A 12,611-nucleotide genomic window follows, 5' to 3' on the forward strand; every position below is an offset into this window, starting at 1 on the left:
TGAGGGTCAGGAAGGACCAGAGGAGCCCCTTGGCATAAATGCGTCGGGCCTCTCATCCAGGGCGTCCTTCCTTCTGCCCTGCGGCTCTGCCGCACCCAAGGCGAAAGCATCTTGGGGAGGGGGGGTGCACGCGGGTCATCAATAAATAGGGCTCCCTTCCTGGCTGCCAGGAAGGGCACCTCTTCATTCCAACAGCATCTTCAGGAGCTGTCTGGTGGGAGGGCTGCCCTTACTCCCGGGGCAAAGGCAGCCTATAGGGATTCTCCGGGACACCCTGGGCCTTCCGGGCCTTCTCGGCCAACAGCTGGTAGAAGGGCTTGGGGATGTCCCCGTTGTCATCCTCACTGCTGGAGTGGGCCTGCTTCACGTTTCTGTTGTGCTGGCGGCTGAACCTGCGGGCTTTGATGCTGGGGGCAGGAAGGGGGACATTTTGCTGAGCGGTGGACAGGACACCCAGGATCCAGGCTGCTCCTTAGGATAGGACTGGGCCCAGGGCTCTTGGGTGAAGAAGCCCTGCGGGCCTGTGCATACATATCAGGGGTCAAGTCTGCCCTGGGAGAAGGCTTCAGGGAGGGTCGGAAGGGGACCCAGATGGCCAGGAAATAAGGCCTAGTTTCCTGCTCTGAGCAAACCAGAGTGAGCAAAGGGAATTTAGAGTAGCAGAGTCCAAAGCCCCTATTAAGTTGTCTGCTCTCTAAACTTCAGGGCAGAGCGCCTCTCCGGATCTTCCATAAAAGTTTGCAGTAACACCCAATGCAAGCACTCCCAGAAACATGCAGCCTGTGCCCAGGGCTCTGGAACCCCATGGGGTGCCCTGTTCCAGCCCCAGCCTCCTGCACACTGGGCTCACCAGTATGGTCTCTGCTCCTGCGGGGTCATCATGCGCCAGAGCTGGGCAAGTTCCTTGGTGGCAGCCGTGGACGCGGTCCCAGGGCAGGCCCTGCGAAGGGACATGGAGGAAGGAAGGAGAGGCATGGTTAGGTGACGGCTGCATCTCACCTGGAGTTTCTGACCCCACTGAGCCCTTCTTTTCCCGTCTGAATACTGAGGGGGACCTCCGGGGTGACTCAAGAGCCAAGCATTGGCCGAAACGGAGAAGGGCTGTAAGGAACGGAACACTGGCTTCACTGCAGATCACTGGCCTCTGTCAGGAAGCTGCCCTTTACCTCCCACCCTCTGGCTTAGTTTATTTGGGGGAGGGGAGTTTGGGTCACACCCAGCTGTGCTGTTACTCCTTCCTGCCTCCCCATTCAGGGATCACTCCTGCCTGGCAGGCTCGAGGAACCATATGGCGAATATCAAACTCAGGTCAGACATACAAGGCCAAAACTTCACCCACTGGACTATCTTTCCGGCCCCAAGAATTTCTATGTGAACCTGGGGCTGCAGATAGTACAGCAGGGAGGGGGCTTTCTTGTTCTCCCTGTGCTTCATGGGGCTTCTGCCCCCCTGTCCTGCATGCAGCTGACCTGGCCTCAATTCCCGGCATATGGTCCCCCAAGCACTGCCAGGAGTAATTCCTGAGCACAGAGCCAGGAGTAAGCCCTGAGCACTGCTGAGTGTGGTACCAAACAAAAACAAAACCCCAAGAATTTCTACATGAACCATCACACTCCCACAGGCCTACGGGTTGGGGTGCAGAGCGGGAGGCTGAATCTTGGGGGGGGCACCCTGCTCACACCGAAGGTGCTTTACAGCCTCTCTCCCCTTTTAATTTTGTGGACCCCACCCAGCGATGCTCAGGGCTGACTCCTGGCTCTGTGCTCAAGAATTACTTCTGGCAATGCTTGAGGAACCACATGAGTATCAAACCAGATCAAGTGAATGCAAGGCAAGCTCTTTCCCGAGTACTATTTCTCTCCCTCTTTATTTTTTTTTTAATTTTTAGTAGTGAAACACCAGCACAGTTGTATACGTACAAACTTTCGTGCTTGGGTTTCAGTTATACAGTGATCGAGTACCCATCCCTCCACCAATGCCCATTCTCCACCACCAATGATCCCAGTAACCCTCCCACCCCTTCTCCCCCTCTTTTAAGCTATAGCAACAAATACCCCTTTTTTCTGAACTCTGAGTTGTACAGAACCTGACTCAGGCTATGGGGCCAGGCCAGAGGCTGTCAAGGAGGGTCAGTGAAGGCCTGGGAAGTGGCATAGTGTTAGTACTGAGAACCTGGTATAGGGGTGGACAATGAAGGTCCAAGCCAGTGTCCAAGGGGACTCCCACCCACCGGATGTACTGCTTCCGGTTCATCCTGCAGAACATGATGAAGCCATTGACACACTTCTTCTTCAGGGTAGAGCAGGGGGCTTTTTTGTTCTCCCTGGGCTTCATGGGGGCCCTAACCCCCTGACCCTTCCTGGCCTTCTTCCCGGCTGTGGACACGGTTGAGGCCTTTCGGGTAGGGGTCCAGGTGTAGTCCCCATCGTCGCTGGAGGATGGCAGACCCTCAGGCTGCTCGATGGGTGCCTCCTGGACAGGGACAGAGAGCTAAAGTGGCCCCTTGGAGATGGGGGTCCCGGCTACAACCGCGGCCCCTCACACCTCCTGCTGCTTCCACACCGATTCTGTGTCTGTTTCTTCAGAGCTGGAGCTGGACGTCTTGCTGTTGTCACTCAGTGACAGGTAGCAGTGGTCCAGGGTCACAGAGGACTGGAACCTACTCTGGAGGTCGGGAGAGTCCTCGGGGGTCCCAGGGGCTGTGTCCTGGGGAGTGAAGAGGGAAACTGGGAGGAGAAGCAGGAGCCTTCCTAGTCCCACAAACTGCTTTCCTGGGCTGTAATATGAGTATCAGCAATACCTGAGTGAGGCCCGGAGAGAGAGCACAGGGGAAGGGCACTTGGCTGACCCATCCATGTTTGATTCCCTGGAGCCACAGAGGGTCTGCCGAGCACTACCAGGAGTAACCCTTGAGCACAGAGACAGGAGTACTCCCTGAGCACAGCCAGGCGTGGCCCCCCAAAAAAAAGCTGGATGTTTTGAGACAACTTCATGCAAACAAACCTGGATGTTCATGCAAATAAATATTCTTAGATTCCCACAGAGAGCTGAGAAAGGCTGGAGGGAATGTGGGCCATCTGTCTCCTTTCTGAGGGGTCGTAGTTGGGGGCTACAATGAGCAGTGCTCAGAGGCTGTTCCTGGATCTGTGCTCAGGAGTGACCCCTGGCGGTGCTCAGGGAACCTTATTTGGTGGCAGGCCGATGACCTGCAAGGCAAGAGCCTTAGCGCTTCTCTCTGGCAGCACTTGGGGGCTACTCCTAATCTGGTGCTTGGGGATTGCTCCTGGTGGTGCTTGGAAACCATGTGACGCTGGAGATGGAATCCAGGCCTCCTCCAGGCAGCGTCTACGCTCCAGAACACCCCTTGGGCTCGTATTTTCCTCCAGTGCCTGGGATCCGACCCAGCATCTGACACATGCAAGGCAAGTGCTCTAGGCCTATAGCACATTCCTGCTTGGCTTTGCTCCTCTGGGTCTACTGCATTTTTTAAAAATCTTTTTTAAAAGATTTTATTTATTTATTATTATTTTGCCTTTTGGGTCACACCTAGCAGTGATCAGGGGTTACTCCTGGCTCTGCACTCAGGAATTACTCCTGGTGGTGCTCAGGGGACCATATGGGATGCCGGGGATTGAACCCAAGTCTGCCATATGCAAGGCAAATGCCCTACCCGCTGTACTATTACGCCAGCCCTGAGTCTACTGCATTCTAAGTGGCCAGCACATTGGGGGGACTGGCCATTAGTAAATGTAATGAGGAGTCTGACGAGAGACATGATCAGATGGACATTGTGAGTGTGGGAGCCACTGACCAGTTGAGGGGCTGGATGAATGATGGTGAAGCAAAGGTTATGACAATAGGACAGATGTGTCTCTGGGCAGATGGGCAGACATATGCTTACGTTCTGGGGGACCTCGAGCTTGCAGGTCACAGGCACAGTCACAGGATCGAGTAAAGTATCTTCAAAAAGAGCTGTTAGGGAGAAGACACAGGGGGCTGGAGTAGAAAAACCTTGCTCCCAGTCCTGGTCCACTAGCCTGCCTGGCCCATGCTCTCCTCTGGCTTTCTGGTTTAGGTCCTCCTGGGTTAGCCTGCAGGCCCCGCCATGGAGACACCGCTACCTCAGACAGAGCAGCGAGGCTACTACTGTGGCCTCTTGGAGCCTTCCACCTCTGCACGGGCCAGGGCCTCTCTCCACTGAGCAGCAAGCTCAAGGCAGGCCCTACTGGGCCTATCTTGGGTAGATAGTCCAGGTGCGCACTCAGTGAGTGTCACCCATTTGCTGCACAGACCAAGTGTCATGGTCAGTCTGGTACTTCACCTCTTTGTTTTTTTCTTTTGGGGAGGGGTCACACCTGGCTCTGTACTCAGGAATTATTCCTGGCGGTGCTGGAGAACCATAATGGATGCTGGGGATTGAATCCAAGCTGGCCACCTGCGAGGCAAACGCCCTACCCGCTGTACTATTGCTCCAGTCCCTGACTTCACCTCCTTGGGTCAGGTACTCGGTGCCATCATCCAGGAGCTGTTTGGGCGGCAATTTCCCCGGGTTGCTGAAGAGGGAAGGGCTAAGGTTTAGGATCTCCCTTGGGTGTCTTGTGGCATTCCAGTCGTCAATCCGATGAGGGCCCAAGTTCAGTGGGCTCCCTGAAAAAAGACATAGCGGACTCAGGCTCCAAGTTCACCCTCTCCCCAACAGAGCAGCAAACTCTGAGGATAGCATGTCAGACATGGAGGCAGTGACTCTTCCTGTCAGGTCCTCACTGTGAGGAATCAGTAGAGGAAACAAATGGGTGTGATGCCTGGGATTATGTGACGGGACACCCCCACTCCCCAAACAAACCAACACCCAATATCAAAAAGGCTTTGTTCCGATAGGTTGATTACAGCTTTCTGGAACTCTGTTAAGCAAGAATCTGAGGAGGGCAGGAATGTACCTCAGCAAGAGCACATGTGCCAGATGCTGGGTTCATCCACAGCACTGCAAACTCCCTCCCTGCATACCCCCCTTTCACACAGACAGACACAGACACAGACACACACACACACACACACAATGAATCTTAAGAGCCAAACATTTTGCAGCTCCATGAAAAGAGCAGTAGTTGATGAGCACATCTGCCTGACAAGCAGATTTACGGATGGGGTGCTACGAGGCACACATGGGGGATACCCCCTGTGCTCACCAAATCCCTTTCTACTCTCCACAACTCCTTGAAAAAGAAACCATTGAGGGACTGGAGCAATAGCACAGCTGGGAGGGCACTTGCCTTGCATGTGGCTGACCCAGGTTTGATCCCCGGGACCCCAGAAGTATCCCCAAGCCTGCCAGAAGTGATCTCTGAGTGAAGAGCCAGGAGTAACTACTGAGCACTGCTGGGTGTGGCCTCCCCCCAAAAAAAACAAATAAAAAGGAAACCACAACGATGACACAAGCCCCCCAGGACTGAGACAGCTGCAATGACCTTGGGGGCTATCCACAGGGTTCCAGGTGGGAAGCCAAGGATCAGCATCTGGAAGCTCCTTGTTCATCTTGTCCCTGGAATTGTAGTGCAACAGCTTCTGCCTGCAAGAAGTAGAATTCAGAAGTTGGAGTGATAATACAGGGGGGAGGGTGCCTTGCAAGCAACTGACCTTGGATTCGATCCCCAGCATCCCATATGGTCCCCCAAGCACTGCCAGGAGTGGCCTCTGAGCATCACCGGGTGTGGCCCCCAAATTTTAGGGGGAGAAAAAGTGTAATTCAGACCAACAAGGCATCTTGGGGAAGATTGCCAAGTGACCTGGGGGTGGGGTGTCTCAGTGCCGCCCCCAACTGGTGGCTGGAGGAAGCACTGGAAGCAAAAAGCTTAGCTGAGATACTCAAAGGGCTACAAGCATGATGAGTGGGCTGATCTGTTGGGACACCCAGGGCTTCCGGGAGAACAAGGGCAGGGAGGAGGCAGCACAGCATGGAATGTCACCCACCCCACCCCGTGGAATTGGTAGAGGTTTCCAGGTGGATCAGGGGTACAGACTTACCAGGAAGAGGGATCAGAGGGTACCCAAAGGGAGTGTAAATCTTGACAGGGAAGCTGCAAGTACTTGGTGGTACTAAAGTTAACCCTTACATGGGCTAGAACAATAGTACTGTGGGTAGGGCACCTGCCTTGTACATGGCCGACCTGGATTCAATCTCCGATATCCCATATGGTCCCTTGAACCCTCCTGGGTGATCCTTGAGCACTGCCAGATATGGCCCCCAAACAATCTCAGAGGGCTGGAACACATGTCTTGTGTATACAAGGCCTAAAGTTTGATCCCCAGCACAGAACAATCGCCTGATCACTGCTGAGTGTAGTCCCTGAGCACTGCTAGGTCTGAGCAGTGCTGCATTACAGGGCCAAACACTGGTCCAGCAAAGGACGTAAACAACCTCCTTCATCAAAACATGATGCGTGGCTAGTCCTAGAATCGATGGGAGTGATCCCAGGTCCCAAAGTTTTGCTGGGGAAGACCCTCCAAAAGAAGAATCGAACTGGGGAGATAGTTTAAAGGTTGGAGTGCATGCTTTTCATACCGGATCCTTGGGTTCATTCCCCAGCAACACAGAATCCCCTAGATACAGACATGTATGTCCCCTCTAATAAAAATGATAGAAATGTGTGAGAGGCAGAGCACATGCCTTGAACAGGTGAGTAATGGGCTTGGATCCTTGTTACTGAAGTCCCCTCTCATCAGAGCACCACTGGATATGGGTATCCCCCAAATTTTTAGGGTATTCCCCTCAAAAAATTACAGGTGAAGAGCAGGAGCTGAGGCCAAAGGAGTTTGCAAAAGCCAATTACAAACTCTACCCTAGAGGCACTGAGAGAAAACATTTTGGTTTTGTTTGGGGGTCTCACCCAGCAGTACTCAGGGCCCATTCCTGGCTCTGTGCACATGACTGACCTGTGGTAGTGTTTAGGGGACCCTGTGTGGTGCCAGGGATGGAATCAAGGTCAACCATGTGCAAGGCAAGCATTTTATCTCCTAAACTCTCTTCTGTCCAGTCCACTGAGGGAGAGCTGTTTTTAGGGGTTTTTTTTCTGGTTTTGAGGGTCATACTTAGCGATGCTCAGGAGTTACCCCTGGTTATGCACTCAGGAATTACTTCTAGAGGTGCTCAGGGGACCATATGGGATGCCAGGGATCGAACTCAGTTGGCCACATGTAAGGCCATTGCCCTATGCGTTGTACTTTTGCTACGGCCCCTGAGGGAGCTTTAAGTCACAGACTGACAAGCCAAGGGCTGTGTGTCAAAAGAGTCAGTTCACCCAGTGAATGTGGGCTGGGAGCTGAAAAGAGGGAGACCTGAGGGGAGGTTACACCCGGAGACAGGAAGCCAGTTGTCCTTGGAGTTCACAGTGCCAAGCACAGAGCCAGGCCCACAGCAGTGCTCATCAACAGCAGAACTTGGAGTCATAGAACTTAGGGCCAGGCACTTACCTTTCATGTGGCCAACCCAGGTTCGATCCCCAGCATCCCCTATGGTGCCCTGAGCTCCGCCAGGAGTGATCCCTGAATGCAGAGCCATGAGAAAGCTGTGAGTTTCACCAGGTATGCCCCCCCCCACCAAACAATAAACCCAGAAGCAAGAAGGAGATAAACAACCTCCTTTCTCATTGCTCCTCATTGCTTCCAAACACTTCAGCCTCCCTGATCCAAGTTCTTGGGGTTCCCTTACCTGGCATAGTTCTGTGTTCTGATGAGGAAGTGGATACTCTCATCCCCAACCTGGGCCTCCCAGGCAGTGTGTGGTTCCTCGGGCAGGGGGCTGCTTCTGCAAAAGCAGCCTTGGGGGCGGAATAAGATATCACTCGTGACTGTACTGGCTGCGGGGTCTGCCACAGGCTTTCTTTCCCTATCCTGGGGCCTCTGTGAGGCTCGGAGTCAACCCAGATCACCCCCAGATTTCTAGAATCTCGCATCCTTATTAGAAGTTACAAGGGAGATAACATTATTAAATCAGGGCTGGGAAGACGGCTCAAAGGGCTGGAACACATGCCTTGAATATATTTGGTCTTCAGTTTGACCCCCAGTACTGCATGCCCCCCTCAGCACCCCTAGCCCCACTGCCAGAGGAGCCATGGGGGTCCCAGCATGGCTGGGCCCGAGCAGCACTACATCACCAGGCTCCAGTGGTCAGGATGGTCAGGTACGCTGGGGGATCACGCCTCCCAATCATTATGGGAAACAATGAAGATGATGAGAGCAAATAATTATATCATATTCTCCACAGCCAGCGTGGCACCAAGCATTCTCCCTCCTACTCTATAGCCCTTTGTGAAGGCACATGATTATGCTTTTTTACAGTGGAGAAATCGAGGCATTGGCAATCAGTTTGCCCCCAGCCACCATGCAAGGGCCCCTCCACAACTGCTTCACTAGGTCATCATGCCCTTGTGCCATCGCAGGAGCTGGAACCCCAACAGGAAAGCTCTCAGGTTTGGAATGCGACCTGGCACAGCGACATCTTAGGAAGGAAGGACTGAATGAACTGCCACACTGAGCGGGTCAAGGCCTTGCCTTCCAGTCATCCCAGCCCTGCAGTCCACCATGCCCTTTCAAACTGGGGCAGATATGGGGAGCCCCTACCCCAGCCTCAGATCTTCAACCTGAAACTGCATACCCCAGTAGCACAGACTGGTCCCACATAGGTACCCACCTCCCAAGCCGGTGAGAGGTGATCCTATCAGATGGAGATGGTATCTCTTTCCGCTTCAACCCCCACAAGCCCCCAACTCCTCACACTGTGTCTGGTCCAAGGTGGGAGCCCCAGATATAGGGTGTGAGTGACCAGCTCAGGGGAAATAGAGAGGAAGCCCACCTGAGATGGTGCAGTGGACTTTGTTCTCAGCCACATCTGGCAGCATCTGCTGGGATCTGCTTTCCTTCCTGTCATCTTGAGGCAAGGACAGTTCAGACTTAGGGAAATGGCATCGGTCAGAGCTGCTTAATGGGGTGGCAAGCCCCATGATGCTTCCTCCTTGCTGGTCTGGACATGACAACTCTTCCTTCTTGGTCTTGCCCAGAACCAGACAGCGGCGAGGGCTCTGAGTTCGAGTGTGATGCTCTGTAGGGAGAGAGATGGTGTCCATGTGGGGTCTTCTTTGCTTGAGGCCAACAATCTATTTCTAAACTTTTGTTTTTGATTAGGGGCCACACCTGGCAATGCTCAGGGTTTACTTCTGACTCTGTGCTCAAGGATCACTCCTAGTGTGGCTCAGGGGACAACATGGGGTGCTAAGAATCAAACCCCGGTGGGTTGCATTCAAGGCAAGTGCCCTCCCTGCTGTTCTGTTTTTCCACCCCCTCCCCCATTTCTAAGCTTGGCCTAGTGGCCCATTCCCAAGTCCTCCTGCAGGGGCTCTCTCCCGGCCCCATGTTAGACTCACCCTGAGCACTCTGGAAAGATGCTGATAACGCAGGTCCCAGTCAGGTCTAGGAAACCTGAGGTGTGTGTAGGTGGTACAGGCCTGGTCTTTTTTTCTTTCTTTTTCTTTTCTGGCAGTACCAGCAATCAAACCTCAGTCTCATGAGGTCTGCATGCACATAACCATAAGCTATACCATTGCATAGCAAGCATAGCAATTTCAGAAACACCCCAATAATTTAGATGTTCAGTAAGGGCTAGTAGCCATTGCTTAGGTTCAACTCCTGATTTAAAGACATAGAGGGGCCAGAGGGAGAGCACAAGGGCCCAGCAATGCTAAGGTGTGAGGCCTGGAGGAGGGGCCCCTCCTGTCTGACTGACCCTCTGGCCTCTTCCAGCAGCTTGTACCTGATGCCCGGATCAGCTTCTTTTTCTGAGGTTTACGACAGCCTCCCCGGAAATGGGACTGAGCAGAGAATGGGGAGCTCGAAGGCGTGGAGTATCTCGGTCTGGTTGAAGCAGCAGCTGGGTTCTGACCCAGCCCTGTGCAGGATGAAGGAGACAGGTGAGATACTCACCCCCAAAGGCCATCCCACACCCCCCACACCCCCATCACCAGGGCCAGCCTGGTTTTGAACATGTTCCCTACAACACATTCAGATTTTGCATGATTATGGTCATCGTGGAGCAAACGGAAGCATTGACAGATCAAGTAACATGCACGTGACCAGCACGGGACGCCCGCCCTTCCCAGACATTGCTTCCCAATATTGAAGGTGGCAGGCAGTCACGGGCCCCAGGCTGACTTTATGGCAGCGAAGGCTCACCTGGATTTGTCTCAGGTGGCAAAGGTCTGTGTGAGCCTTACTAAACCCTTATTCATCCCAAATCAGTCCCTTTCTGGAAGGCTCCACCACCCATTGGGGCTCCCACGCTTTCTCTCTGTCCTCTTGATTTTTCCTCATGAAAATCACCCCCGTTTAGCCAGGCTGGGTGCTGGCGCAGCTCCCACACCACAGTGGGCCTCACCATCACCTGTCTGAAACCGTCCTAAAAGGCCCTTACCTAGGCCCACCAAGCCCAGTTTCTGCTGGAGAAGCTGTCCTCCTCACTAGATCTCAATGGCTGCCTCTGATGGAGTTTGATCCTGCTTTTCTTTTCCCCACCTGAAAGCCCTTCAGTAGTTCTCATCCTCCACCTTCCACCTCAGCAGGTACTCAAGCCCTCCAGGACCTCGTCTCAGACTGTTCTTGCCTATGGACCCTACCCACCTGTGTGTGTGTCACACAGCAGTGACAGACAGTACCCCGTGCTCCTGGGTGCCTGGCATGGACTTGGCACTGTTTTGACTCTGTGTGCAGTCACTTAATCCTCACGACAAACACATAGAGAGGCACGAGAAGTGCTCTGGGCTTGCAACTGAAGAAATCAAAGCATTGAGAGGCCAAGGGAACATCCATGTTCCTGAGTCAGTGTCTGGCTTCTGAGCCTGTGCACATCACACACCCAATGGTCTGCCCTTCACATTCCACACGTGTCTTCTCATGTCCGCAGTCTGGTTCAGACGGTTCCTTTAGTTGGCAAGGGCTCCCCTTCCACTGTCCTTGAGGGCCCCATTCCAGGCCTCTCCTTGCCAATCTCACACACATCCTCCTCCTCCAGTGTTCATGGCCTCTTGCATCTCTCTCTGCTCCCCCATCAGGCTCTGAGGGCTGGGAGGGTCTAGTTGAAGCTTCTCAGTGTCCCTTTGCCACTAACCCCCATCAGCTGCACTTACCTCCCTGGGCACCCTCTCCATCTGCCATGTAGAAGCTGAGCAAGCTTTTGGCCACATTGATGCTTCTCTGCAGGAAGTGAATGTAGTGCAGGATATGCAGCAGAATCTCCTTCTGCTCCCAAAAGAAAGACAGGGTCAGCATATGAGTGGGGCCTGGCTGGGGAGGCAGAGAGGCTTTGGGGCACTATTCCCCTGCCCTTACTCCTCCTTCATGGGCAGAGATGACCCTTTTCTTTTTGTTTTTGGGGCCATGCCTGGCAATGGTCAGGGTGTACCTCTGGCTCTGCACTCAGGAATTACTCCTAGTGGTGCTTGGGAGACCCTATGGAATGTCAGGAATCAAACCTGGTACTTGCAAGGCAAGTACCTTCCCCACTGTCCTATGTCCTGGGTCCCCAGAGATGACCCTTTTCTGCTGCACAGTCCTCACTTCACTGCAGCTTGGTGAGCTGTTGGTGCCAGCTCAGGAATCTGGGGTCTGGATGCCAAAGGGATTCGCTAAGGCTATAGTAAAAAAGGGCCCGAGCTGGGATCTTCCACCACCTGTGGCTTCCTCCTGCGCCAATCTTCCCTCCTGGCCAGGCCTTGTGCTTTTGTTTGGTTCCCCTTTTACTCCTTTACCTGGAGCCCTCTTGCTCCAGTTTAAATACCAGTGATGGTTTCTCTGACCTCTCTCCCTGGGCTGGGCTCCAGGCACTGCTCACTCTGGGCCTGTTTGTACCAAAGTACTTAGTACACTGTTTTATAATGATTTGTATACCTGCTGTTCATCCCCAGTGACCTTGAACTACTAGAGGGTAGCGATATAGTAATTATTTCTGTAGCTCAGTGTACAGAATGAAAAGGCAGTTAAAATACAGTTGACTGAAGGAATGGCTTCCCACAGCACTGAGCACAATGCCTCCTGGCAGTGATCATGAACCATGTGGGGGATAGAGGATCAAATCTGGGTCGATTGCATGTGAAGCAAGTGCTCTGCCCGCTCTATCATTTCTCTGGCCCTTTTGTAACCTTTTTTTGAGGGGTTACACCTGGTGGTGCTCAAAGCTTATTCCTGCTTCTGGGTTCAGGGTTCCCTCCGGGCAAGGCTTAGGGAATCATATGTGGTTCCAGGGATCACACTCAGGTCATCCACATGTAAAGCAAGTGCCTTAGCCCCTGGACTTTCTCTCTGGTCCCTTTACAAACTTTTTATAATAGTATTATATAGCATATAAAATTATATAAGTTCTGTCTTTTATAAATTAATATTTCCAACACAAGGATTGGCACATGGTTGGCATTTTCTAAGCTGAAATCCTGTCTTGTTTGTTTTGGGGGCCACACCTAACAGTACATGGAAACTACTCCTGGCCCAGCTCTTGGGAGTTTCTTTCAGCAGTGCCTGAGGTACCATGTGGTATCAAGGAGCAAAACTGGGGCTCTGGCATGCAAAAAAAT

At 53.0% G+C, this 12,611-nt stretch overlaps 1 protein-coding gene across 1 annotated transcript in view; it reads right to left on the reverse strand.

Annotated features, from left to right (window-relative positions):
- Window positions 1–229: 229 nt before the first annotated feature.
- MEIOSIN (meiosis initiator) overlaps window positions 230–12,611 on the reverse strand; it is a 39,345-nt gene continuing 26,963 nt past the window's right edge. Inside the window, exons 6-16 of the mRNA XM_056135595.1 lie at window positions 11,172–11,283; window positions 9,803–9,937; window positions 8,849–9,094; window positions 7,706–7,814; window positions 5,466–5,566; window positions 4,489–4,647; window positions 3,902–3,972; window positions 2,563–2,706; window positions 2,231–2,469; window positions 851–940; window positions 230–407 (exon numbers count right to left, since the gene is read on the reverse strand). Coding sequence (XP_055991570.1) covers window positions 230–407; window positions 851–940; window positions 2,231–2,469; window positions 2,563–2,706; window positions 3,902–3,972; window positions 4,489–4,647; window positions 5,466–5,566; window positions 7,706–7,814; window positions 8,849–9,094; window positions 9,803–9,937; window positions 11,172–11,283 — 1,584 coding nt within the window. The remainder of the gene's footprint in view (window positions 408–850; window positions 941–2,230; window positions 2,470–2,562; window positions 2,707–3,901; window positions 3,973–4,488; window positions 4,648–5,465; window positions 5,567–7,705; window positions 7,815–8,848; window positions 9,095–9,802; window positions 9,938–11,171; window positions 11,284–12,611) is intronic.

Source organism: Sorex fumeus, unplaced genomic scaffold (genome assembly GCF_029834395.1).
Source record: "Sorex fumeus unplaced genomic scaffold, SorFum_2.1 ptg000122l, whole genome shotgun sequence".
Taxonomy (NCBI): Eukaryota; Metazoa; Chordata; class Mammalia; order Eulipotyphla; family Soricidae; genus Sorex; species Sorex fumeus.